At 49.2% G+C, this 27,546-nt stretch overlaps 2 protein-coding genes across 2 annotated transcripts in view; one reads left to right on the forward strand and one right to left on the reverse strand.

The window, feature by feature from the left end:
• Positions 1 to 731: 731 nt before the first annotated feature.
• Positions 732 to 5,088, forward strand: RASL11B (RAS like family 11 member B). Its single transcript, XM_043448487.1, has 4 exons — positions 732 to 953; positions 1,583 to 1,639; positions 2,788 to 2,864; positions 3,634 to 5,088. The coding sequence occupies exons 1-4, from the start codon at positions 812 to 814 to the stop codon at positions 4,102 to 4,104; spliced, it is 747 nt and encodes a 248-aa protein (XP_043304422.1). The 5' UTR covers positions 732 to 811; the 3' UTR covers positions 4,105 to 5,088.
• A 4,083-nt stretch (positions 5,089 to 9,171) lies between these two features.
• The window catches only part of SCFD2 (sec1 family domain containing 2), a 393,415-nt gene continuing 375,040 nt past the window's right edge, over positions 9,172 to 27,546 (reverse strand). Inside the window, exons 8-9 of the mRNA XM_043448486.1 lie at positions 22,369 to 22,488; positions 9,172 to 10,713 (exon numbers count right to left, since the gene is read on the reverse strand). Of these exons, the coding sequence (XP_043304421.1) occupies positions 10,621 to 10,713; positions 22,369 to 22,488 (213 nt within the window). The 3' untranslated portion in view covers positions 9,172 to 10,620. The remainder of the gene's footprint in view (positions 10,714 to 22,368; positions 22,489 to 27,546) is intronic.

The following is a 27,546-nucleotide window of genomic DNA, read 5'->3' on the forward strand; positions in this document are numbered from 1 at the left end:
AGAAGGGTGACTTTATTTCCCACCCCTCAACCCGCCAAAGTCAACGTCAAAGTGGGAGTGGGTACCGGGTCCTTTAATAGACTGCCATTGTAGTCAAATCTATGACCCGGGACGCCGCCCCAGAGGCACCCGAGGCAATATCTTCCGAATGTAGTGGACAAGCGCGCAGCTGGACAGCCAGACGAGAGACCCCGAGCGCTCACACCCTCGCGGCCCCGGCCTCCCGGGCGCAGGTTCCCCGAGGGTGGGCGGGGCTGGGCCCAGAGGTCCGCAGGCCGCCAGGAATAGGCCGGCGGGCTGGGCATCCGGGCGGGTGCAGATGCCTAGGAAAGCTCATGCGGGACCGGGGCGGCGCTCCTGTGGGCAGGCAGGCAGACAGGCTGCAGACATCTCTCCACCGCCGATCCCAGACCCAGCCCCTCTTCCTGGAACCGAGGCGCCCCCAATCCCACAGCCACAGCATCTGCCCCGTGTCGGCGCAGCGGGACCTAGGCCCGCGCCCGGCGCGGTTGTCCCCGGCGCCCGCCATTGGCTGCGCGGTCGCCTGCAGTCCCCGCTGCCCCCTCCCAGGCTGCCTGCCCCATTTCCCCCGCGCCTCACGGGGCCCCGCACTGGCTCCGAGAGACCCCAGGGGCGCGGCGCGCGCGGAGCGGCGCCGTGGGCGGGGCCTCGCGCAGGACGCCCCGGGATTGGCCGCGGGAAGCAAGGGGTGGGGCCGGTCGCGGAGAAAACAGCGCGCGCGCAACCCGGCTGCAGTTCCAGCCCGGAGCCTGAGCCTGTTCCCCGCGGTGAAGCCCCGGCCGAAGCGGCGATGCGCCTCATTCAGAACATGTGCACCATCGCCGAGTACCCCGCCCCGGGCAGCGCAGCCGCAGCCGATTGCTGCCTGGGGGCCGCGGGCCGCCGCCTGGTCAAGATTGCCGTGGTGGGCGCCAGTGGCGTGGGCAAGACTGGTGAGTCCTCGCGCTCCGGCGGGAACCCGCTTAACTCTCGGTCTGGAGTTCGGCTGCCCCCGCTGGCAGTTGCGACTAAACCGGGCTTGGAGTAGAGGTTGGAGCTGCAACCGGACCTCCCACCCTCTCCTATTGACCCGCGGTCCCTCGGGAAGGACCTTAGACAGCTTCGTTTCCACTCCCCCCTCCTTCATCAGATGAGGGAAACAAACTGATCCTAAATGGCTTGACGGCCCTCTACACAACCGACACAACTGGGATTCGAAGTTTTGGGGTTTTGAGCCCCTGGCACAGGAAGGGGAGGTAGTGAACGTAACCCTTCCTGGAGCTCTTTAAGGTTAGGAAAGACGTTTGTCTGCGGGCAGGCTTAGGTGTGGCTCGGCCGGGCTCGGAGAATGGGGGTGGGCCAAATGACCCTTCCAGCTGGACAGAGCCGTAATTCACAATGCCTCCTAGCCCCTCGCCGTTGTGTCTGGAACTAGGGTCGGGGCGCTGCAGGGTAGGAATTTCACTTGGTGGCTGGCTTTCCCTGAGAGTTGTTTTTTAGGGTGGGGGTTGGGGGAGGGAGACCAATCTAACTTCTTGTGCCAAGGCTAAGCCCGTTTTCCTTTCTCTTTTCTGACCTGCAGCTCTCGTGGTCCGGTTCCTCACCAAACGATTCATCGGCGACTATGAAAGAAACGCAGGTGAGGAAATGTATTTGAAGAAAGTGCTCTCAGCCTGCACTAGTACTGCTGTTCTCATTTTTTAAGTGTCTACCAGGCAGGTTCCTTCAGAGTGACAGCCAGAGCACTGGGATCCTGCCACTTCCAACTTTCCTAGCCCCCTCCTGTGTGCCCCCCCTTCCCATAACTGCCATCTGGCCTCATTCCATTCCAAGCCCATTCATCATTTTATCAAGTGCCTGAAAGTATTCTCCTTGGTATGTTTTAACTATAGGGACCCCAGTTGGAAGCACCCTTTGTACTCAAGAGCCTCTCCCTTCAAAACACTCCTCCAAAAGTCATAAAAAAGAAAAAAAAAAATGGCCAGCGCCTACCCCCACCCCTGGCCTTCTCTGTTGGCTGCCTTTCAGAGGTGACCTTTTAAAGCAGAGGCCAAAGGAGCGCAGTTGTAAACCTAAAGTTCTCTTTTCTTAACAAAGAAAAATAACTACATGGTAAAATTTTAGGAGGAGAGTTCCTAAATAAATGATTGGACATCCTTTCAATCCCTGTGATTAAGGATATCCACTGGGGAGGCTTAAGGGCTTTCTACCTATGCTCTGCTAGCAAATTGCTTAAGTCCTTAGACCATATGAAGTACCTAGAGGGGATTACTTCACATGTACTATATAAACCATCCCCAGATAAGGCATGGCAGCCTTCTGCTTTGATGTAGAGTCAGCTATGTTATGTTACAATTTTATTCCAATTGATGATGTTGGCTGTGAATTTACTGACAAGATCTGCCCACTAAGCCATTATATCTAATGGCTAAAAAATAAATTGGTGCCAAAGAGCAATGAGTATGAAAATAGAACAAGAACATTTTTTTCCAAGGAAATTCTCTAAACATGTAAGTTTTGTTTAAAATTAGGCAATTAAGTTTCCAAGAACATTACAAGCTTTGTCCTGGTTTTAATAAACCTGCCTATGCAGGGTTGAAACTGCAGTTGTTTTAAAAAAACATCTGAAATAAGTCCATTAAATAGAATAGACTATAGCTGATTTTGTGCATTGGTTCAGATTATAATTTCTAAGTAAAAATTATCCTACAATTTTTTGTTCCTCCCTACAATGTTTTAAAAGTTGTATAAGAAGGAAGGACATAATCTTTTTTTTCCCCTTTATAGGTAATCTCTATACCAGACAAGTCCAAATAGAAGGTGAAACCCTGGCTATTCAGGTTCAAGACACTCCAGGTATTCAGGTGAGTGTCTGAGATACGTGACTAAGTCTAAGGGGAGTCTGCTTGGCTCCTGTTCTGTTTTCAAAGTACCTGTGCCGAAGAAGGAAAGGAACCTGGGGAGTCAAGTCTAGGCTTTTATATATTGCTTGACACTTTGTATCTGGCTGTTGATCAGTCTTAGCCTAGATGGGAGACTTGGCTAAAGGGGCAGAAATCTTCTAGGACGATTTTACTCAGCAGGAAAGACCAAACCAAACACACTTGGATTTGGCAGAATGCCCGTGCTAGGGTTTAAAAGGTCAGTTTTTACATTTATGTTTTTGGCATTAAAAATCAAACATCTAGGTATCGTCTCCAAATCCTCAGAATCACTCTTACACTGTAGAAAGTTACTCTATAGACAAAGAGCCATGCTAGTGTGTGTGTGTGTTTTCCCTCTTGAACTGGGCAGTTATCCAGGTTTAAATGCTTCCAGCTCCTATCTTTACTTCCCCAGACTTACTGTCTAGCCAGTTAATTTCCCATTTTGTGCAACTACAAAGTCTCTCTCTGCATGGAGTTCTCTGCAGGTCAATTTTCCACTTGAGTGTGGTGAGCTGCTCTGTTATTTATTCCAGCTCCATGCAGCTGGATCAACATATTGTCGAGAAAGCTAAAGTGTGGGGAGATAGAACTTGTTGACGGCCTGCAACCTGGTGCTCTTGCCCAGGGCTCTTTTGAATGCTCTGTAGCTGAGCCAGGGCTCTCTCTGGCCCTTGCCCTTCATCTCGCTCTCACCCGTCTCTTCCAGGTCCACGAGAACGGCCTGAGCTGCAGCGAGCAGCTGAACAGGTGCATCCGCTGGGCGGACGCCGTGGTGATCGTCTTCTCCATCACTGACTACAAGAGCTATGAGCTCACCAGCCAGCTCCACCAGCACGTGCAGCAGCTGCACCTGGGCACCCGGCTGCCCGTGGTGGTCGTGGCCAACAAGGCTGACCTGCTGCACGTCAAGCAGGTGGACCCTCAGCTCGGACTGCAGCTGGCCGGCGTGCTGGGCTGCTCCTTCTATGAGGTGTCCGTCAGCGAGAATGACAACGACGTCTACAACGCTTTCCATGTGCTGTGCAAAGAAGTGAGTCACAAGCAGCAGCCCAGCGGTACGCCGGAGAAGCGACGGACCTCCCTCATCCCTCGGCCCAAGTCCCCCAACATGCAGGACCTGAAGCGGAGGTTCAAGCAAGCCCTCTCGGCCAAAGTCAGGACTGTCACCTCCGTCTGAAGCAGGGCTGCTCGAGGGGGTTTGGTCTTCCCGGGAAGGGGTCCGGGCTGATGCAGGAACGTTGGACGCTGGCGGTTACTTGTGGTCCCAGGAAGGGCTGGAGCGGAGAGGCCAGGAGGGCCTGTTGAATCGCTCCAGGAGAGGAAGTGTTGTCCTGAGCAGGGGGACAGAACTGATGCGGCGTGAACGAGCCACCTCTGATGATGCCAAACAGCCTCCACGGCTTTCCCTCTGGAGCGGGGAGGGGTTGGGTGATGGCTTGGGATTTTGTTAACTACCTTGTAAATGACAGTCAGTTGTAGATTCACCCAATATATTGATGTGATTTACAGTGGGAATGAAAGAACAGATTAAGCATTCACAGACTTTCCTTTTTTTTTCTTCTTCTTCTTTTTCTCCCCCCAAGAGAAAGAATTGATTTTTTAATACAAGTATGTGTCTCTGGAATACTCTTCCTTATAGAATGACTTTCAAACCTGAAGGATACTCAGACTTCTTTCTTTCTTTTTTTTTTTTTAAGAAAAAGAAGAAAATGCTACCTCCACCCTACTAGAAAGAGTGGAGTTTATGGGCCGAATGTTATATATGCAGACATGTGTAAGCTTCTGGGCTCAGACACAGTATGAGGATGCTGAGTTGGGAAAGTGTTGGCTGGTTGAGAGCACAAACTCTTCAGCCCCAGACTTTTGAGTAATTGTGAGGCTGTATAATTTTTTTTTTTTTTCAGATTGTTTCTTCAGGTACAGAAAAACAAAATGTGTCCAGTTGATTTTGGTGTGATTTGTGTAAACACAGCAATGACGCCGGGTTTTTCCAGAGCTGGCCGAGTTGTGGCTTAACTGTGGAAACACTTACAGCAAGCGAACAGATGCAGGGGCGACTGCCGAATCCCCGACACAGATGCACTTTAAAAAGCCACTCATGCTTTGGCTTAAACTGTAATTAATTTATTTTATGTACAATAAAGCTCATTTTAAAAGGGCAGACATCTGACTTGGTCTTGATTGAAATGTTCGTCTTTTGTCCTTCAGACTGTATGTCTCAGCACCTAGTGTTTCTCAGGCACGTCGAGCGGGCATTCTGCCTTCCTGGGGTGAGCCCTGGAGTCTCCCAACAAACCACTGAGGCACATTCTATTCTTATCCCTGTTTTACAGATGAGGAAACAAACTTGAAAACAAGTTAGATAACTTGTCAAAGGCCCTGGCCTTTGAGCTTGTAAATTCTGGTTTGCTGCTGTCTAGTCAAGAGTAACACATCTATTCATTTCCTTCCTGATCCTCCAGGGAAACCTAAGACAGATGCCTGGGTTTGTATTTTAAGCTGATAAGAGATATCCTGGCTAAGCCATGGAAGATCATGCTCTTACACAAGACCACTGCTTATTATTTGCCCTATCTGGCGAGCCTTCATTGGGTATGCCGCTTTCGAAAAGTCACATTTTTCTCATGTTGTAGAAACTCACAGCCATTGATGCGGGGCGGTTCAGGAACCCCTTCCTGTGGCGCCTTCCCCAGCGACGTGCTAAAACTCTCATCTGCTTCCACTGGGCCAGGGAGAACTTTCATACAAGCCAGGTGAGTCACCACGTTTACGGGCAAATAATTACACCTTGTATTTGAGAGTGCTTTCACATACTGATCTCATGTAACCCTCAGGATAACCCTGTGGGGAGGGCAGGGGAGGAAATATCACTGTTTCTACAGGTGACAGAAACAGGCTCTGAGTTTAGAGGGATGTCCTTGAGTTCACAGAAAGGGCATGAATCAATATCTTCTGACTATATTCAATGTTCTTACTCCTTCACAGCATTTCATATGCGGGCCACTGCTGCATGTGTGGGGCCTCGGGCCTGAGGGAAGCAGCCATAATGAAGAGCTGAGGGTCTACTATGGGACAACTCCAGACTCTCAAATCTGTTTTCCCACAGGGTGAATGTCCTGCCTGCTCTTGACAGGGCTTCTGGCTATGCCCTACACCTTCCTTAGGTGGAGGGCAGTTTTCTACACTTCAAGCCTAACCTAACCTCTGAGAAAGTATTGGGGACAGGGAGGGAACGGTGCTCATGGGAGATTCTAAATATATCTCCTTTCAAAGGCAGTGACAAGGATCTCTGACTAGATTCTGCTCACGTTTGGTTTTATTCATCCTATGTGGCTATATTAGTAATGTCCAGTGATTGAGCGGTTCATCTTTATATACTTAACAATGGTCTTCTGCCCATGTCCTGGAAATAAAGATGAGTTTTCCCTGGGGCTTTATCTTGCAGTGGTGCTGAGCAGCGCTGGACATCCTCTGTTTGTGAGCGGCGCCTGGCTGCCTCCCTGTCCATCCCACCTGCTCCAGGAATCTGCAGCGCTTGGGCAGAGCTCTCCTTCTCCCTTGTGAGCTGGCCTTCCTGACCTCCTGGCACTTCTCCATTGCCCCTCACTCCCCACCGCACTGGACTCGGTCTCAAACTTCCTTTCAGAAATTCGGGCTTAAGAGTCTCAGGGTTCTCATCCATCCTGGGGATAATGCTTCGCTGGAGGCCACTCTGGAAGAGAGGGATTGACCCCTGGCTGGAAACCACCTGCGTTCCATTCCTGTCCACTGTCTCAGGCTGACTTGACTATTTACAGTTCTAGAGTACACCATGTTTTCTTCTCACGAATTTATCTTCCTATTTCATTACCTTTGTTCCTCTCTTTCATGATATCTCTGAATCCCTCATTTGTTTTTAGTATCTGATCTGCAATCACGTGGCACCGAGGATGGTCCCCTCCTACCTAGGTAGGGGATGGCCTCCCTGCCACCTGGGTAGAAGGAGGGAGAGGTGTGTGTGTGTTCAGGGGAGTGAAGAAAGGAATCGGAATTACTGAGCATTTACAGTATGCCAGACTACAATCCATCTCCTTTAATCTTTTGAAGAATCCTGCAAGGAAGGTAATGATAGCACTTCCAGTTTAAAGATGAGAAACCTGAGAGTCGGAGAGATGAAAGCTGGGATCACACAGGCAGTCACTGTTTCTCTTGACTGAAAACCTACGTCCCCAGCACTGGAGGGGGATTTGAAATAACTTTCATTGTCCACACCAACTCCACAGTCCATCTTTAGTCCCTTCTGCAGACGCAGAGAAGGGAGGCTCAGAAAAATGAGCTCCTAAGTGGCAGATTCAGATTCAAGACTCCACCCAGGTCTGCCTGACGCCCAGACGCCAGGCGGCCAGCTCAGGACTTGGCAGCTCCGGCCCCCCTAAGCAAGCCACCGTCGCTTTTCTGCCTCTGGCTTGCAGAGGCAGGTCCTGCCCATCCTGGCCCTGTGTTCTTCATCAGGCTTGCCTTAGCCTCCTTGTTGCTACCCCCGGCTCGTGGCTCCTCCCTGGCCCGGGCCTGCCTGGCTGCCAAGGCCACATCTGCTCTTGCCATCAGCCAGCTGCTCACTGGCCTCCAATCCCAGGTCAGTAATAAAGACGTCCAGGCCGGCGCAGGGGCCAGCACGGCCCACAGCCCGTCTGCCTTAGCACCGGATCCTCGTCTGTAGAGATGTCTGGCTTTTCCTCCCTGCTGCAAATCAAAACCATCCGAGCACTCTACAGCCGGCCTGGCCCTGAGTCGTGGGCTGAGGTGGCTGAGTGCTCCTGGCCTGGGGCTCCCTGTCAGCGCCTGGCCACCACCCTGCCCGAATCCCTGTTTCCAGAGCTACGGGCCTGCCTGCAGGGAGCCCCTCGTGCTGGTGAAAAGTGAGATTTCAACATTCACTTTATACCCTGTGGAGGGTAAAGCTGTTGCTCAAGCTTGTGGTGAAATCCCTTAGGAATGAGCCCTTGGGTAACTCCGGTGTGGGGTGGCGGTGTGGGGCTGCCCCGCTGAGTCTCTGCTGGTAAGTCAGCATGGTACTTGGAAAAGGCCACTAGGAGTTACAGAGCTTTATCTGTTACAATAAATAAACCAGGAGTGAAAACCCACCCTGCTCAGCGCCACAGGCTAGCTGTGTTAGGGATGGGATCCTCCCACAGCAGCCCTCTCACGAGGAGGGGACTGCTCATATTACCACCTGGAGTTTACAGATGGGGGCACCAAGGCCTGGAGGTCACACTGCTGGGAGTGGCGAGCTGAGACTCAAACCCAGACAAGGCTGGGAGCTCTGTTCTAACCACCGTGGCTGCACAGGATGCCAAGAGCACAGCTGTACCCTGCACCCCCCACCCCATCCTCCACCCGGGGCCAGACGTGCTACTTCTGGAGTCCCTGCTCTTTCCTTATCTGCTGAAGGCGCTTTGCAGGATTGACACTGAGTCTTCATTTTGCTCCTGCTTTTCATTCAAGGAGCAGCACCCTGTCCTATGCCTCTGACCTTTTTATTCAAAGCAAACTCTGGTCACCACGATCTTCTTTCAGCTCACCTTTCCTCCAGAGCCTTCTGCTATCTGATGTCTGCCTAGCTCAGTTTCTATAACCGGTGACCCCAGAGATGAAAAAGATGATTATAAACTAAACTTTTGATGCCCCCCCCCCGCCCCCACACACAGTCAGAGACTGCCTTTGGCTATATTTAATCTAGTATTGTGAGCATTTGGGGAACACAGTAACTGATGATGGGTAACATTTACAATCAGAAACTTCCTTTGTTTACCACTTCAGGTTAGAAGCTTTGGAAGATTCTTTTTATACAAGAGAAAATCAACTTGTAAAAACACATTAAAGGCCCAAGAGTAATATATCAATACATCTACTGTGAAAATATTCAAATGACACACATATATTGAGAGTGAGGCATTCCCTTTTCCTAGTCCTCCTATAATAGACTCCTTCCCAGAGGGAACTGCTTGTTAGCAGTTGGAGTTTTGTATTTCCTGAAAGTTTCCTTTGCATATAGACATATGGTTTAAAACTTAACCTTGAGCAGATCCTCTCACAGGGCCCAGGCATCAGGAAAAGCACCAGATGGTCATTCTGTGAGAAACACGGAGTCCAGGATGAGTCTCCTTCTCCGCTGTGGCCCGGAACGTTGGGGAGTGCCTGGCACGTGCCACTGGGGAGTTGGGAATGAATGAGTGATCAAGTGAATACAGACTGGAGACCCACAACAGGCTACTTATTTACTTTATTAATGAATTAGTTAATTTATTGGCCGTGCTTAGTTCCCTGACCAGGGATTGAGCCCAGACCACTGCAGGGAAGATGCTAAGTTCTAACCACTGGACTGCCAGGGAATTCAAGAGATTATTTACTCATTTTTAAAAAGAGTGATCTTTGCTTTAATGATCATTTCTTTGGGGCTATCTGCCATTTTCTCCCTTACACAATTTCAAACTTCTGAGTAGAATGAATGAAGCATCTGGGGTCTCCAGTATTTCAGCACCATGAAAGAACCAGTGTTAGGTGGAAAACATACTTGGACAAAATAAAGAATGTCGGGGTCAAGAAAACCTGCTTTGATGACATCTCAAAATGATTTCCAACTTCACAGTTTTCTCATAAAATAGTAGTATGTGGCAGAGAACTATAAGTAGAGACACATTTTGGTTTACATTTTATTTCTTCTACCTGTTTAATTCACACTAGTCATTGTTTTTCAGCTTTTCCTCTTTATTATAAACATCTTTTAGAGACGCTAGAAATTTCCATCAGCTACACACCTACACATGATGGGTTCCCAGAGGGTCCTTTCTGCTGGAGTTCTTAAACAATTCCACTCTGTGGGTCTAGGCTTCTCTGCTATGGCTAGAAGGAAGACTAAGATTCATAGAAAATAAAGAAGTAGAAATGTGTAACCAGTAGAAATGTGAAATCATAAGTCATAAGGGGTGGGTTCCAACCTAGACCTCCTGGACCAGATATCTTTATTGGGGCCTTCCTCTGGGAGGAGAGGAAACCTTTTATGGGCAGTCACAGTGTTCCAATCAACCTCTCCCCCACTCCTGTTCCAGGCAGGCTGGCAGCCCTGCCCAGTAAGCAGACAGGAACAATGCAGCTCTTTGTAACGGCAGGAGATTTACAACAGAGGCAGATGATCGGCACTGCCCTACCACCCCGCTCCTTTCCTCCCCTGTTCAGAAATGTCTCAGATCAAGAGAGAAACAAAGCCTCAGATCCCATTCGCAACGTTCCCTCCTCAGCTACATTATCTTGAAAACCAAACTTTCCTGACACCCATGATTCTAAAGCACGTCTAACTTCTCCTAGAGCAACTGCAGATCAAACAGCTTGTAATCTACCAACACTCACCGACAGGCACTTGTTTAGAATGAACAAACTTGCAGGTGGAATCAGAAAGATCACAGACAGAGGGGTAAGGATAAACGGGCATTATCATGAATTAGGCCAGCTGAAAGGCAGTTTGATGCCTTTAGAAAAACGATTAAAAAAAAAAATCTCAGCAATACTTCACTGTGTGGTTACGAAGATCCTTTGGGCAACATTTAGTCATAACCATGCTTAGTAACAGGGAGACTGGTTTGGGAGGCACTGGATGGAGACAGATAACAGTACTGGGGTTTCCAGGTCAGGTAGGGCTCATCTTCTTGGGAGACGCTTAGAAGCCAAGGTCTGGATGCAGCCGGTCAGTCGCAAACAACAGCTCAGGGATGTTAAGCGGCTTTAGGAGTCGCGTGGACAGCACGATTACCTGACAACGGGAGGGGCAAACACATTGCAGACAATTAGGAGAGCCAATCCCAGCTTATTAGGTAACAAGAAATAAAGTGCAACACGCTTCTTTGAGGGGAAGGCATAGAGTGGATGCTGTGGAGGAAAAGGCAGAAGGCAGCTGCTGGAATGCCACTGGGCTCTCGAGTCCCAGGTGGAAGGAGGGGAACACAGGCTGGGAAGGGCAGCTTGCAGGACTGCGGGGTGGGGGGGGTGCGTCTGCTGAGCCTTGGGCCAGGGGGCACTGGGCAGGGCCAAGCCTAGCCACTACCTCGTTGCTTAGTTGCACTCAATCAGACCTTTGCTTTGTGATCTGGTAATCTGAACTCCACAAAGGGGTCCCTCTCTCCTCCAGGGAGGCTTTGCTCCTTCAGGGAAAGAGAGAAGGCATACTCAAGAGCTGCACGTTGCTGTGGGTGATAATGATGATGATGACTGTATCTATCTCCTAGTACCCAATTTTAATGACAGAAAGTCGTCATCTCACAGCTCGGGAGGTCAGAAGTCCAAGATGAAGGCGTTGGTAGGTTGGCTCCGTCTGAGGGCTGTGAGGGAGACCTTCCCTCTTAAGCTTCCTTACGTCTTCACCCTGTCTCCCCTCTACAAGTCTGTCTCTGCGTCTCTCTTTCCCCTTTGATAAGAAGGACACAGTCGTAGAGGATTACAGCTTACCCTAACAACATCTTTTTTTTAAAATTAATTATTTTAGTTGGAGGCCAATTACTTTACAATATTGTGGTGGTTTTTGCCATACATTCACATGAATCATCAGGGGTGTCCCAAACCCCCATTCCACCTCCCCCATCCCATCTCTCTGGGTTGTCTCAGTACACCGGCTTTGAGTGCCCTCTTTCATGCATCGAACTTGGACTGGTTAATGACCTCATCTTAATTGTGCTCAGTTGCTCAGCTGGCCAGGCTCCTCTGTCCATAGGATTTTCCAGGCAAGAATACTGGAGCAAGTTGCCGTTTCCTACTCCAGGGGAATCTTCCTGACCCAGGGATGCAACCCTGCGTCTCCTACATGTCCTGCATTGGCAGGCGGGTTCTTTACCACTAGCTCCACCTGGGAAGCCCTTCATCTAAACTGATCATCTGCAAAGACCTATTTCCAAATAAGGCCACATTCACAGGTACGAGGGGCTTGGACTTTAACATCTTGTGGGAGGGGACACATTTCCACACATGACAGTGATGATAATAAAGATGATATCTGCTAATACTTATTAGTTATTTTTTTATGATGTGCCAGGCACAGAGGATGCTCTCATTTAATATCCATTTAATCTTCATAACAAGCCTATTTGCAGATATGGAAAATGAAAAACAGAAAGATTAAGTAATTTGACCAAGGACACACAGGAAGAAGCTGAATCAGGATTCCAATCCAGGCAGGCTGGCTCCAGTGTCCAAGTGCCTGTTGGGTCACTGCTCCATTATCAAGGGCTCTGGGAAGGCTGCTTACTCTCTGAGTCCACATGGACACTTGGGCCTCTCTGGCCTGTTGTCACGGTATCCCCCTCTGCTTCCCCAAGACTCAACTGTTCCTGGGGGACAGAGTTCCCTCTGAAGCACTTGGGAGAGCGCGTTCCCAGGGCTGGGCTGGGGCAACGATGTGCTCTGCCAATCTGGTGAGCAGGGGTTTTACACCCAGATGACGAGGGAAGTGAGGAAGGAGGCGCTGGAGCCAGATTCTGGAGCCCAGCCCCTGAGTGCAGGGGTCCCAGGCGGCCAGCAGGCCTGGGCTTTAAGGGGTCACACCACCTGGCTGGGTCTCTCAGTGGGGAGCAAGAGACTCACTCACTCTCTTCCCCTCCCGCACCCCGATATGGTGCTAGGTAGAATGAAACCAATAAATCAGCCAATTCGCTGGCCAAAAACAGAGCCTACTCTCTTATGTGGAGGACAAGCCGAGGGAAGGGAGGAGAGAAGAAAGCATTTTAGAATTTTCTTGTTCTCAGTATTAAAAAGTTTTCTGTTTAAAACAAAAATTAACCTTTGAAAGCAGTGATTACTTTTTATTTTGAAAGAGAATTATCCTTGAAAATATATGGTTAATATCAGTCAAGTCACATTTTTGGCAGAAGAAGTACACTGCAGCCTGTGCTCACATTTTTCCTTGACAGCCATGTGATGAGAGTCTGGGGGCAGAGAGTGAATGTGAGCATCCCCTTATCACACGGTGTAGACACCACTGGAATATGCGGCTCTGGAGAGGGTCTCTACTCACCCCTCAGGGTGTTCGAGACCAAGCCCAACAGATAGTTGAGAATGGAGGTACCCAGACCAGCAGGCTCATTAGACGCTAGCAGAGCCCGGCACCATGGCTGATTGGCTATGTACCCTGGGGAAGGTCATTTCGCTTGTGGCCTCACTTTATCCATCCCAGGAGAAAAAACAAAGCCGGCAGAATCGTGGCAAGGATGACCCAAGGTGAAGACTGTAAAGCGCGCAAGGCGCCCAGCACTGCGGAGCTGCCGTTTCACTGTGATTGTGTGGTTGGGTCATGGCGGTTCAGTCACTAAGTCGGGTCCAGCTCTTGAGACGCTATGGACTGTAGCCCATCAGGCTCCTCTGTCCATGTGATTCTTCAGGCAGGAATACTGGAGTGGGTAGCCATTGCCTTCTCCAGGGAATCATCTTGACCAAAGGACTGAACCTGGGTCTCCTGCATCTCAGGTAGATTCTTTATTGAGCCACCAGGGAAGCCCAGGCCTCCTTTTGAATATCATGAAGCTAAGAACTCTCTAGAAAAATACACGTATGTTCATATATACAAGACTTTGAGCATAGTTTCAGGTGAGGTTTGTGGCTAACAAGGATTCGTAGACCACAGGTTGTGCTGTGTTTTAGTCGCTCAGTCCTGTCTGAATCTTCGTGACCCCGTGGACTAGAGCCCGCCAGGCTCCTCTGTCCATGGGGATTCTTCAGGCAAGAGGACTGGAATGGGGAGCCATGCCCTCCTCCAGGGGATCTTCCCAACCCAAGGACTGAACCCAGGTCTCCCACATTGCAGGCGGATTCTTTACCATCTGAGCCACCAGGGAAGCCCAGACCACAAGTTGAAAGACCCTTATTCAGATATTTCTAAAAGAGCACACATAAACACAAGCCTCCTTTGCACGAGAGCGGACTCTTGTGACGTGCAGGAGGACAGGTGGCCAGGCCACAGGCCCCCCCCCTGCCCTGGGCTTGCCAGACCCCACCCCCTGGGCTAGATGGTCTAACCACCATGGTTAGACCATGCTAACCCCCGGGGACCTTAGCTCCAAAGCCAAAACTGCAGATTCCTCTCTGGCTCAGGTGAGGGCAAGTATAGTGGCTTGAGTGAGTCTCTGAGGATGCGCACGTCTCATGAACATGGCAGAGGAACTGGGAGGGAAATGTAGGCTCGGTTGATGTGCAGACTTCCAGAGCAATGACAACTAAGCCCAAAGAATCCATCGCTCTCAGGGTGGAGGCTGGGCTCCCACTCACGGCCGACGGACTGCTGGCCGTCACCTGCACTGAGCCGGCACCAAGGACCGGGACCCTGTCACAACCAGACAAGCGGGTATTTGGCAAGAGGGCTGAACCAGAGGACGTCTGGGGTGTGTGTTCCGGAGGGTTGGAAAGAAACAGGTGGAAAACAAAGGCAGTCTGTGAAGTCACTGAGAGGTGTCAGTGTCATCAGGAGGGAAGGACGTGGAGACCAAGGACTCCCGCCGGATGGTCCAGCGGTTCAGATCACAGCCTTAGGAGTGTCCCGTGTGAGTGGGGCCTCAGTTGGCCACCTGCCAGATGACAGACCCTGGAGAATTTGCTGGATCACTCTGAGCCTCAAGTTCTTTGTCTGTGAAGTGGAAATAATAACATCCACCTCACATGACTATCATAACGGTCAAATGTGAACGTAGATATAAAATATTCAGCACAATGACAGGCCCTGGAGGGGCTTAAAATGGTGCCTGGTCTTATCATCTTCATTAGCACCACCACCTTCACCAGCCTCATCCTCTGCTGCGTCACTCCCTTCAGCGCAGAGCAGTCACTGGGCTGATGCAGGGGAGGGGGACGTGCCAGAGACGTCTTCCCCATGTGTACGTCTGATAGCATTTACTCCCAGGCTGCAAATCCTGACTGCCTTCCTCCTCCCTTTCTAAGCTTGACCCACTGCTGCAGAACAGAATAAAAAAAGAAGAATGAAAGAATTGAGGACAGTCTCACGGACCTCTGGGACAACATTAAAGGCATCAACATTCACATTATAGGGGTCCCAGGAGGAGAAGAGAGAGAGAAAGGGCCTGAGAAAATATCTGAAAAGATCGGAGCCAAAAACTGCCCTAATATGGGAAAGGAAATAGTCACTCAAGTCCAAGAACCACAGAGAGTCCCATACAGGATACACTGAAGGAGGAACACACCAAGACACATATTAATCACACTGGCAAAATTTAAAGACAAAGAGAAAAATACTAAAAGCAACAAGGGAACAGCAACAAACAACATACAAGAGAATCCCCATAAGGTTATCAGCTGATTTTTCAGCAGAAACTCTGCAGGCTGGAAGGAATCGCACAATATATTTAAAGTGATGAAAGGGAAAAACCTACAACCAAGAATACTTTACCCAAAGGCTTGATCAGACCCGATAGGGAAATCAAAAGTTTTCTAGATAAGCACAAGCTAAGAGCATTCAGCACCACCAAACTAGCTATACAACAAATATTAAAGCAACTTTTCTAGATGTAAAAGAAAAGGCCACAACTAGAAATAAGAAAATTATGAATGGGAAAGCTCACTGGTAAAGGCAAACGTACAGTAAAGGTAGGAAATCACCCCCCCACAAATACGAATTCAAAACCAGCAACTGTGAGAAGAGGAGAGTACAAATGCAGGCTATTGGACATGCATTTGAAATTAAGAGACCAGTCTTGTAAGTAGATAAATTGCTATATCAAAAACTTATGGTAACCACAAACCAAAAATCTATAAGCCTGACTCTCTTAGAGAGCATCGCAAGACTTTGGAGTCTGCAGGCTGCTCAGCACTCCACACCCCAGGCCCTGGCCACAGCATCCCCCTCGTCACCAGTTCCACATTCTAGACACTCTAAACTATTTACAGTTCCACAAATGGAACTTTGGGGGTGTTTCTTCATCTAGAATGAGAGTTACCAACTCTTTGCCTGAAGACCTTTTAGTCATCCTTCAATGATCTACTTAGGCATCACCACCTCCAGGAAGCCTTCCCAGACCACCTCTCCCTGAAGACTGAGGATGTTCCCATGGCTGTTGCTATTACACTGTATTCCTTGTTTCCTTGAATTTCTTTGCTGTTTGCTAGCACCATGCCTGATACCTAGCAGATCCCTGATACAATAAGTTAGCCAATGATTGATTAATTGAATAAACAAAAATAAGACTAGGAAGGAGGAAGTGGGTTTAGCCATGTTCAGCAGGGAGTTTTTCACACCAAGAGGCTCAAATATAATGGCTCTCTGTAAATTTGTTTCAAATTGGTTTAACTGAAAACCCATTTGTCTAAAATTCCTATTTTGAAGAACAAGCAGGATCACATGGCTAACATTTCCTTTACAGTAAAATAGTTGATGGTCCTGAAGTATTTTCACATCTCAGGCATCTTTTGTTCATTTTCAGTTTTCTAGCCTATTCAAGTGAAGGTATTTCTGCATTATTTGACTAAAATAGTCCTTAAAATTATAAAACACTTAGCTAAATGGCAGGGGGTAGTGGGGGGAGGTGGAAAGGTACTCTGAAAAAGAAAATGCTTAAAGCAATCTGAAACAGCCTGCTGGATATGAAATTTAAATTTTATAAACATAGTCATCAAACGTGTGATATGAGGCAAATTAAGCACTAGAGACTTCCTTTCAGAGGAGTGGCTTTTTCTCAAGCAACCGAGGGCAAGGATGAAAATCTCCATCTGTGAGGCAGGGCCAGAGGACCCAAGGGCACCTCGGAGCCAAGCCCCTAACAAGCAGCCTTTGAGGCTCCATGCAGGTTCCCCTCCAGCTGAGAGAGCTGCTTTCCTCTGTGCTCAGTCTGCACTGGTTCCTGCAGGAGTGGCCCAGCCCCCCTGCTTTCTCTCCACTTTTCACTTTTTTGGGCATTGCTATAATTTGGAGGTGCCAGCATCTTCCTGTTCTATTTCTGCTGAACAGAGAGGAAGCAGGGCAGCCCAGGATTTAGACTCATATCCCTTGATTTCCAACACTGAGAATTGAAAGGAGCAGGGGACAAAAATGGTTTTTCTATTTTTCTCTTAAACTTGGGAGGTGCTTTCCAGTAGAAGCAACTCACATGCACAGGCACCAACATGCATATTCATCCCGCTGATGAACTGGCTCTTGAGCACATATCATATTCAAGGCACCATTCGCCCTCATTTTGTAGAGGTGCCGCACATGTTAAACATAAAAGGTGTGTCTTGTTAAACCACTGGGATAGTGCATTAAAACAGACACGATCGAGCTTTCTGGAAAACCCATTGCCTTTGCATTGCTGGAGGCGTGAGTGTGTTCTGCTCAGGCTCTTCTAAAGAATCCACAGAGATTTCAGATGTCTCCATTTTTGTCCCTTCTGATGGTTATTTAAAAAGAATTTACTTGGGGAAAAACAACAAGAAACTTCTATTGCAAATGACTTCAGCATTGCTAAGAGAATTGCATCAAATATCAAAGATACATGAAGTGCATAGGAATAAAGGGCAATATTAATAAGAATAATATGAACATGTGTGATGCTGTCTAATATTTCAAATTATAAGGTAAAGAAGAAAAGTTGTAAATCTCACTGACATTTTCCTTGGAATAGGAAATGTCAGAACAAATTAAATGCAGACCAGAAGAAAAAAAAAATGAAGTCGCTTGACTTCTCTCCTTGAGGGCCTGCATAAATTTTAGGATAACCTGGGGCCAGGGTTTAGAGTCAGGATTCAGTTATCCTCGAACGTCTACCGTGGCACAAAATCCTAAGTGTGTGAGCACATTTCTGGGTCTACTCTTTTTTCCTATTACAGTCTCACTGAACGTTTGCTTCCAGAAACGTAGACGCACATGAAAGCGCGGTTGGGCCCCGTGTACCAGGAAGAGCCGTGGCGGCAGGTCAGGCCCACTTTGTCTCTCTCTGTTTCCTGAGCTGGCCTTCCCCTGTACTTTCTGGGAGGGTCCCTCCCTGTTATTTTCCTCCCACAATCCCAGACTTCGGCTGGCATCTCGGCCACGTCCCAGCCCCAGGGTTCAGCCTGCAGAGCTGTCTGCAGTGAGAAGAGGCCAGGGCTGGGCACACGTGTTCCAGAGCCACGGCAAGCCTGCAAAGTCAGCTGCTCGTGGCTGCGGCTGTGTGGGGTGGGGTTGAGAGGCTGCCTGTTTGATCCCTTTTTTTGTAGTCAGGGAAGAGGGCTTTTTCTAGCTGCCCGCTTTCTCTCATCAGGGCGTTTAGCAACAACCAGGGGAGGAGAGCAGAGAAAACATGCCCACTGTAGCGTAGGACAGCCATCCTCTGGGGCTAGCAGGTGCTAATGCGGTTTCTGAATGCCACTGTTTCATGAGATCTTTATCACCTTCTGTAAAAGGGAATTTATTTCTGGATGTGCTGTGAGTGAGTGATTGTTGCTCAGTCATGCCTGACTTTTTGCAACCCCATGGACTGTAGCCTGCCAGGCTCCTCTCTCCATGGAACTCTCCAGGCAAGATTATTGGAGTGGGTTGCCATTTCCTTCTCCAGGGGATCTTCCCGACCCAGGGATCCTACATTGCAGGAGAGTCTTTACCATCTGAGCTGCCAGGGAAGCCTACTACTAAGAGACAATTCTAAGTATAAAGACAGGTCAACTTAAAAAGTATCAGCAGATACATGCTTGACTTTATCTTATAATCTATAGACAACACATTAGAATATGCAATGAATCCATACACCTTTTCCAAAGGAATACCCAAGACAGACGTAGCAATAAAGTTATAGATGACAGTCATCAATCAGATGAAATAATTTAGATGAAGCTTTTCTCTCTCCAAGATATGTGGGCCTTATGTGGCTTCTATCGGCAGTTTCCTTTGATGAGTGGATCCCTGAATGCCTTGCACATCTCAGCTCATCAACCCTCTCCTTCAGGAGAAGCCGATGTCATCTGAAGAACCCTCCTGCCTCCACCCCTTTCCTGCAGGTATTCCCATAAAAGCACCTGCCTATGTTCCAGAACACTCACGTCTGGCTGGAGCTTCTGTGTCTGATGTCAGTCAGTCACTCCCTATTAGAGTGTAAGTTCCATGAAAGCAGGGACAAGTCTGGCTTGGTCTCCTCAGCACAAAGAACAGTGCTTGGCACAGAGGACATGCTCAATAAATGTTTACTGAATAATCAACTAATCCAATTTAAGAGACTGTCAAGTTCCCATTCCTGGGTCCAAAAAGCATCTATGTGGTATGGAATAGATATGAATTACAGCAACTGATACAAAAGACAGGGTGGTCTTAGTTGTCCATAATCTCAGGATCAATAACAGGCTGGTGTAGTCTCCAGAAAAACTGCTTTTATCTTACTCTTCAATAATGCAAGTAGAATTTCTAGTGTTCAGTGGTGATGGTTTAGTCACTAAGTCATGTCCGATTCTAGAAACCCCATGAACTATAGTCCCCCAGGCTCCTCTGTCCATGGGATTTCCCAAGCAAGACTATTGGATTGGGTTACCATTTCATTCTCCAGGGGATTCTTTACTGACTGAGCCACCTGGGAAGCTCTCTAGTGTTCAATATTCAATGAGTAATCATGACGCCCAGTGCCAGATCCTTTCTGCGGTGCTGGAATTAAAATAAGTGCAAAGTCCTGAGGCTCAGAAAGAGAGGCCAGGAGGCCAGCAGAAAGGGGTAGGAAAAGAAGGCCCAGCGGCAGGTAGGGGCTGTGGTGGGAGGAGGAGGTGGCCCCAGCGCCTCTGCACTGCTCAGCCCCTGGCAAGGGAGGCGCTCCGGTGTAAGTGAGCCTGCAAGGAGAGACCAGGGTCCCAGGAGAGCCGCCCGGGGGCTGGGACACCCAGGTTCCCGGCACGGGCTGCGGTGAGGTGGCTGGAGGGACGCCCAGTCTGGAGAAGAGCAGCTGGCAAGAGGACCTGCGGAGGAGGGGTGAGCCTGATCTGTTGGGAGATTCTGTGGGGCCTGGGAGCAAACAGTCCCAAGGGCCAAGGCCTCCAGGACTCGGGTAGGCTTTGGGCAAGGGGCAAATCCTCATCCCCGGGGACCTTTACGTGCAGGCTGGATTAGCTGTGGTATTAGATGCGCATGTTTAAGTCACTGGTCAGGTTAGAGTCACTCTCTTGGTTGCCAGACCCGTCCCACTTCAGTTGTTCCCACGTGCGCCCCGACAGAGGTCTAAGCAGGCAGCAGATTAGCAGGCCTTCCTGCGTACAGCCAGAGCATCCAGCCCTCATCCCTCTGAATGCACCTCTGAAGCCGGAGCTGGTTACGTCTCAGATCTGGGCTGACTTAGCTGCCCGTCTGTGGAGGTCTAACACTGGGAGACCTGCCTCCGCAGGTGTCGCTCCAGCAAACAGGCAGGTAATCCACCTCCTTTCAGGACTGGGAATGAAGGCCATGATGGTAAATAACTCCTCTCTGCAATCTTCCTGGGCCCTGTTAACTCTTCAGGGGGAGCTTTCTGCACAAAGGACAAGCAGCATGCACGGCTGCCCCTTAAGCCCCCAACTCTTTGAGCCACTCTCTCTGCAGATGACTGAGGACAAGGTCGGTCAGTTGCAGTCCAGCCACTGAGCCACTGCAGATTCCAGGTCTCTGTTGTCAAACTCAGGTCACACGGCTTTGAAAAAGTGTGCATTTCATCCTTTTAGAGGGGAGATTAACGCATCTGTCAGCCAGTTAACAATGCAGCAGCTAAGAATTCGGTTCACCATGTTAGGGGCAGTGAGAAGCATGCTTGCTGATAAAAAAGAAGAATGTCTTGCTCAAAAAGGCAACTGCTCACTAAACAGACCCTGAACACTGCTGACGGAGTGGGTGTGAGATGAGGCTGAATTTACCACTTTATCAGAAATCCCATCAGCTATGACCAAGACAGGTGTTAGTAACAGCACACGTGGCCATAGCCAATGATGGGTCACTGCCTTGCTCAAAAACATACCATGGCTTCCTGGACACCTGGGTCCCTTTCCTAAGTTGGGTGTTGGGAGACCCACAGAGATCTGGTCTTCTCTACACCACCAGGTGGCCTGGCCACCTCAACAACATCACGCCACCAGCCCAGAGGGTGACAGAGCTCCTATCTGTGCACAGGCCTGGGGAGGCCCAGGCGTGGTCCTCAAGGAAAGCACGTTTGCTTCAGGAGGCTAGGTCAGCAATGGGGAGCCATCAGCGAGCCGCCTGGGATGCCAGCAGGGGTAGGGGCTCCTTGGCTGGCTGAGCGGGTGGAAGTGGGAGACATGGGCATCTGTACCTCTCCCCCAGGGAGCGGGGGAGCCAGGCATGGCTGGAATACCACCTGGATTCTGTGCGGTTGTGGTGGACTCTGTCTTGGAGCCGGCACCCTACCCGAAGCACTGCACTGGCATCTCTGTTCTGACGTCTCCAAACCACAGAAGGCTGCCGGCAGCATACAGACACAGCACAAAGCTGAAGACAGGCCCCAAGAGACGAGCCTCAACCTCAGGGTGGGGTCAACGGGAAGACGTCCCAGGGGCTCCATCCCCAGCAGGACAGTTCCGAGGATGGTCCTTGGCCCTGGAGGACAGAGCCTGGGGCGCCCGCGCCAGCGAGCCGCCGGGTTCGCTCCCTCACGGTCCCTCTGCCAGTTCCCTCCCTTCTGCTCCTCGGGATCCCCTCCCACGTAAAGTCTGCTTGCAGCCTCCTGTTTCAGGCTGCTTTGGGAACCTGCTAAGGCAAGGACTTCCGGTCTTACTGAGTTACGGGCTCTGCTGCCCCAGCCAGCTGAGAGCTTCCAGAGACAGGGAAGTCCTTGCCTGGTCCTCAAGTCCCTCTCCCCGAGCTCCTGCTGCAGGGCAGAGTGGCGGCTGCTCAGAAGTGGTTTCTGACAATAACCTTGGCCACCTGTGCCGAGGGCTGTGTGCTGGGCGCCGCACTAAGAAGCATACCCTCTCTCGTCTCTGAGCTAAGGTTCCCAGGCGCCCCACCCTGTCGCTTCAGTGAGAAAACCGAAGGCTTTTCTCACTTGGGTCACCTGGCTAGTAAAAGGCAGATAGAGGAGGGCTGTGCCTTAACCACCAAGGGCATTTGTGTGGGGAGGGAGACGGAGCCTGGCAGGAGGCCACAGAGAAGAAAGATACTGCACTTGTCACTGTCCAGACGAGGTGCCTTTCTATCCTCTCCATGCGGTGGAGAGGGTCCCTGGGAGCCACCCTCAATGATCTAGGGCCTATTAAGAGGTGAAACTGCTTGAGGAATTAAGCACTGCTTGGACATCAGAGAAGACATGCCTTTTAGGACTCTGGGGAACAGCACTGCAGCCCAGAGGTAGGAGAGGCCTCAGGCCTGGAACAGGCAGAAGGAGCAGGGCAGAGGAGGCTGGGGGATGGAGACGCAGATGGCTGGGAAGCCTAAGGGAGGCCCACCCTTCCCCGTCCAGGCTTCCCACTCAGATCGCGTCACCAAGCGTCACCGAGGACTCAGTACCTGGGTTCCCGGCTTCAGGGAGGGCACAAGGTCTTTGATCATTTTGGCTTCAGAGACTGTGACTCCGCCCACCACGAAGAGGATGAGGAGGGGGTGGTCGCTGGGATGAGGCCGGCTCACCTGCAAACAAAACACGCCTAGCGTTAGAGGCGTCTTCAGGTGCGGTGAACAGCCATTTAAGAGATTATAATTCGTTAAGGGTACGATGTGTTAGCCGGTGTGAGCCTACTGACCAGGAGCATGCCTGGCACGTGGCCGTCCTACAGCCCTTTACATAAATATTCTATTGAAAGAGAAGTTAAAGGAGCAGGAGCTATTAAATATCAGAGAAGACAGAGGGCAACTTCCCCTTCCTCTTCAGTCTACAGGTCTCAACACAAATGTGCCCCTGCCTTACAGAGCCTCTGCAGGTCCTTCCAAGCTCTAGCCACAGCCTGGAGTCATCGTCTCTGCTTACACACGTTTCTCTGACGGCTGTCTCCTTTAAGGGAACACAAACTGAGGAGGCGGCGATCTCGTCTGCCCGGTTCACTGCTGAAGTCCCAGAGTACTTACTGCCATTTCAGAGTAGGTGCTCAATAAATGCCTGTGGCATTGAAAGATGGTCACATCCCTAGGGAGGAGGAGGTGAAGGGTGGACAAAGATGCAAGAGCCCCACGCCCACCCTTGAGGGCAGACTTCATGCCCTTACCTTCTGCAAACCAACCTCAGCTGAGGATTTCACCTGCATGCAACGCTGCACTGAATGTCACGGATAATCCCTGCTGGGGCCTTAAGGTCTCGCCAGTGAGGGACAGTATAAACAATCACAGTGAGAGTGCCTCCCAGCAACCTCTCAGGAAAGGCACAGTGCCAACATGTAGACCTGGGGACTAACTGAAGCGGGCAAGAGGGGCTCCTGAAGACAGTGTGTTTGAGTCCTACCTGCAAGCTCAGGAAGGTTCGGTGAGGAGTGGGTGCAAGTGGGATGAGCTCAGTTCTGCAGGGAAGTGGTCACCAGTGGGGGGAGTGACCAGGACAGCCGCCTGGAGTCACTACAGGAAGGATGCTGCCAGCTGCCCGCATGACCAGTGAAGCCAGAGGCGGGAGAAGCAGGCTGGTCTCCAGTCAGAAGGGTGCAGACAAAGTAGGTAAGTGTCTGCGCTCACCACACCCACTAACACACAAGCCATCTTTGGGCCAAAGGAAGGTCCCCATGAGTGGCAGGGTGGACGGCAGGCTGAGAGGAAGAGAGGCAGCCCTTCTCTTACCCGGCTCCAACTCTTTTTTCAACTTGGTTCTTCTGACTCCCTTGCCTAAATATAACTTTTCAGTATCTTATTTTAAAACACTTAGGAAGGTAATACATTAAGTGCTTCCAGTTACATAAGTTATTCCTTGGCTTCTGGAGAGGAAACTCAGAGTGAAGAGGGAGGGAGGGAAGGATGGGGAGAAATAGGGGGAGGGAGGGGAAAAACAAAAGGCAGAAAGAAAGAAGGAAAAGTGGGTCTAAACTTCTTCCAAATGGGCAGTGGTGAATACTGGACAAAGTTACAGAACTCTTGGATCTTTAGAAAAAGACTCTAGACTCCCCGCCCCACCCCTCGACTTTCTGCCCCGCGGCTCCTTCCCTTGACTGCACTTGTTGACTGCTGTCTTCCGGTCCGGGTACCACACACTCACAGCCACGCTGCTTCTGTCCTGCTGTCCCCCTGCTGTGGCTCTCTCTACAGTCACCAATGGCTGTCACAGGTAGGGGTCGACAGACACTTGTCTTCATTGATCTGGACATTTCTGTGGCGTGTGTCCCAGCTGATGACATCCTTCTTGGCTACCGCAATAGCACCCTCTATGGGGTCTTCCTTCTACCTTTCCCACGGCTTCTTCTCACATTTCTTCATTGGTTCCTTTTTTGGTCTGCTCAAGTGTCGATACTCCTTGGGCTTTATCTTTGACCCTGTGCTAGGAATCAGTGAATTAAAATGGACTGGAATGGGTGAATTTAATTCACATGACCCTTATAGCTACTACTGTGGGCAAGAATCCCTTAGAAGAAATGGAGTAGCCATCATAGTCAACAAAAGAGTCCGAAATGCAGTACTCGGATGCAATCTCAGAAACAACAGAATGTTCTCTGTTCATTTCCAAGGCAAACCATTCAATATCACAGTAATCCAAGTCTATGCCCTGACCAGTAATGCTGAAGAAGCTGAATAGTTCTATGAAAACCTGTAAGACCTTCTAGAACTAACACCCTAAAAAGATACCTTTTTCATCATAGAGGACTGGAATGCAAAAGTAGGAAGTCAAGAAACACCTGGAGTAACAGGCAAATTTGGCCTTGGAGTATGGAATGAAGCAGGGCAAAGGTTAATAGAGTTTTGCCAAGAGAATGCACTGGTCATAGCAAACACCCTCTTCCAACAACACAAGAGAAGACTCTACACATGGACATCACCAGATGACCAATACTGAAATCAGACTGATTATATTCTTTGCAGCCAAAGATGGAGAAGCTCTATACACTTAGAAAAAACAACACAGGGAGCTGACTGTGGCTCAGATCATTATTGCCAAATTCAGACTTAAATTGAAGAAAGTAGGGAAAACCACTAGACCATTCAGGTGTGACCTAAATCAAATACAGTGGAAGTGAGAAATAGATTCAAGGGATTAGATCTGATAGACAGAGTGCCTAAAGAACTAGGGATGGAGGTTTGTGACACTGTACAGGAAACAGGGATCAAGACCATCCCCAAGAAAAAGAAATGCAAAAAAGCAAAATGGCTGTCTGAGAAGGCCTTACAAATAGCTGAGAAAAGAGGAGAAGCTAAAGGCAAGGGAGAATAGGAAAGATACACCCATTTGAATGCAGAGTTCCAAAGAATAGCAAGGAGAGATAAGAAAGCCTTCCTCACTGATCAGTGCAAAGAGAGAAGAAAACAACAGAATGGGAAAGACTAGAGATCTCTTCAAGAAAATTAGAGATACCAAGGGAACATTTCATGCAAAGATGGGCACAATAAAGGATAGAAATGGTAGGGACCTAACAGAAGCAGAAGATATTAAGAAGAGGTGGCAAAAATACACAGGAGAAATGTACAAAAAAGATCTTCACGACCCAGATAATCATGATGGTATGATCATTCACCTACAGCCAGACATCCTGGAATGTGAAGTCAAGTAGGCCCTTAGGAAACATCGCTATGAACAAAGTTAGTGGAGGTGATGAATCCAGTTGAGCTATTTCAAATCCTAGAAGATGATGCTGTGGAAGTGCTGCACTCAATATGTCAGCAAATTTGGAAAACTCAGCAGTGGCCACAGGACTGGAAAAGGTCAGTTTTCATTCCAGTCCCAAAGAAAGGCAATGCCAAAGAATGCTCAAACTACCACACAATTGTACTCATCTCACACACTAGTAAAGTAATGCTCAAAATTCTCCAAGCCAGGCTTCAACAGTACATAAATCATGAACTTCCAGATATTCAAGCTAGATTTAGAAAAGGCAGAGGAACCAGAGATCAAATTGCCAATATCCGTTGGATCATTGAAAAAGCAAGAGAGTTCCAGAAAAACATCTACTTCTGTTTTATTGACTATGCCAAAGCCTTTGACTGGGTGGATCACAAAAAACTGGAAAATTCTGAAAGAGATGGGAATACCAGACCACCTGACCTGCCTCTTGAGAAATCTGTATGCAGGTCAGGAAGCAACAGTTAGAACTGGACATGGAACAATAGACTGGTTCCAAATAGGAAAAGGAGTACGTCAAGGCTATATACTGTCACCCTGCTTATTTAACTTATATGCAGAGTACATCATGAGAAATGCTGGGCTGGAGGAAGCACAAGCTGGAATCAAGATTGTCGGGAGAAATATCAATAACCTCAGATATGCAGATGACACCACCCTTACGGCAGAAAATGAAGAACTAAAAAGCCTCTTGATGAAAGTGAAAGAGGAGAGTAAAAATGTTGGCTTAAAACGCAACATTCAGAAAACTAAGATCATGGCATCTGGTCCCATCTGCTGCTGCTAAGTCACGTCAGTCGTGTCCGACTCTGTGTGACCCTATAGACGGCAGCCCACCAGGCTCCCGTCTCTGGGATTCTCCAGGCAAGAAAATGGAGTGGGCTGACATTTCCTTCTCCAGTGCATAAAAGTGAAAAGTGAAAGTGAAATCGCTCAGTCATGTCCGACTCTTCACGACCCCATGGACTACAGCCTACCAGGCTCCTCCGTCCACGGGATTTTCCAGGCAAGAGTACTAGAGTGGGGTGCCATTGCCTTCTCCGATCACTTCATGGCAAATAGATGGGGAAACAGTGGAAACAGTGGCAGACTTTATTTTTTTGGGCTCCAAAATCACTGCAGATGGTGACTGCCACCATGAAATTAAAAGATGCTTGCTCCTTGGGAGGAAATTCATGACCAACCTAGACAGCATATTAAAAAGCAGAGACATTACTTTGCCAACAAAGATCCGTCTAGTCAAAGCTATGGTTTTCCAGTGGTCATGTATGGATGTGAGGGTTGGACTATAAAGAAAGTTGAGCGCCGAAGAATTGATGCTTTTGAACTGTGGTGTTGGAGAAGACTCTTGAGAGTCTCTTGGACTGCAAGGAGTTCCAACCAGTCCATCATAAAGGAGATCAGTCCTGAATATTCATTGGAAGGACTGTTGCTGTAGATGAAGCTCCAATACTTTGGCCACCTGATGAGAAGAACTGACTCGTTTCAAAAGACCCTGATGCTGGGAAAGACTGAAGGAAGGAGAAGGAGATGACAGAGGATGAGATGGTTGGATGGCATCACTGACTCAATGGACATGAGTTTGAGGAAACTCTGGCAGTTGGTGATGGACAGGGAGGCCTGGCATGCTGCAGTCCATGGGGTCACAAAGAGTCGGACAGGACTGAGCGACTGAACTGAACTGAGCTACTCTCACTTGAGGACCTCATCTACTCATATGCCTCCAATAATCTTTTAATTCTTCCCAAATCTATGTCTTTAGCATCTCTACTGAGTTCCAGTGGCCATCTCCACCTGGATGCCTCCTGGCATTCCTAAACTCAATAGATTTCAAATTTGATGCATGATCTTAACCACTCCCCACCCTCCGTCAAGTCTATTCCTTCTCTTAACTTTCTATAAGCATCACCACCTTCACAGTCACCTGAGCCAGATATGCAGAA

This window comes from Cervus canadensis, chromosome 26 (assembly GCF_019320065.1).
Source record: "Cervus canadensis isolate Bull #8, Minnesota chromosome 26, ASM1932006v1, whole genome shotgun sequence".
Lineage (NCBI taxonomy): Eukaryota > Metazoa > Chordata > Mammalia > Artiodactyla > Cervidae > Cervus > Cervus canadensis.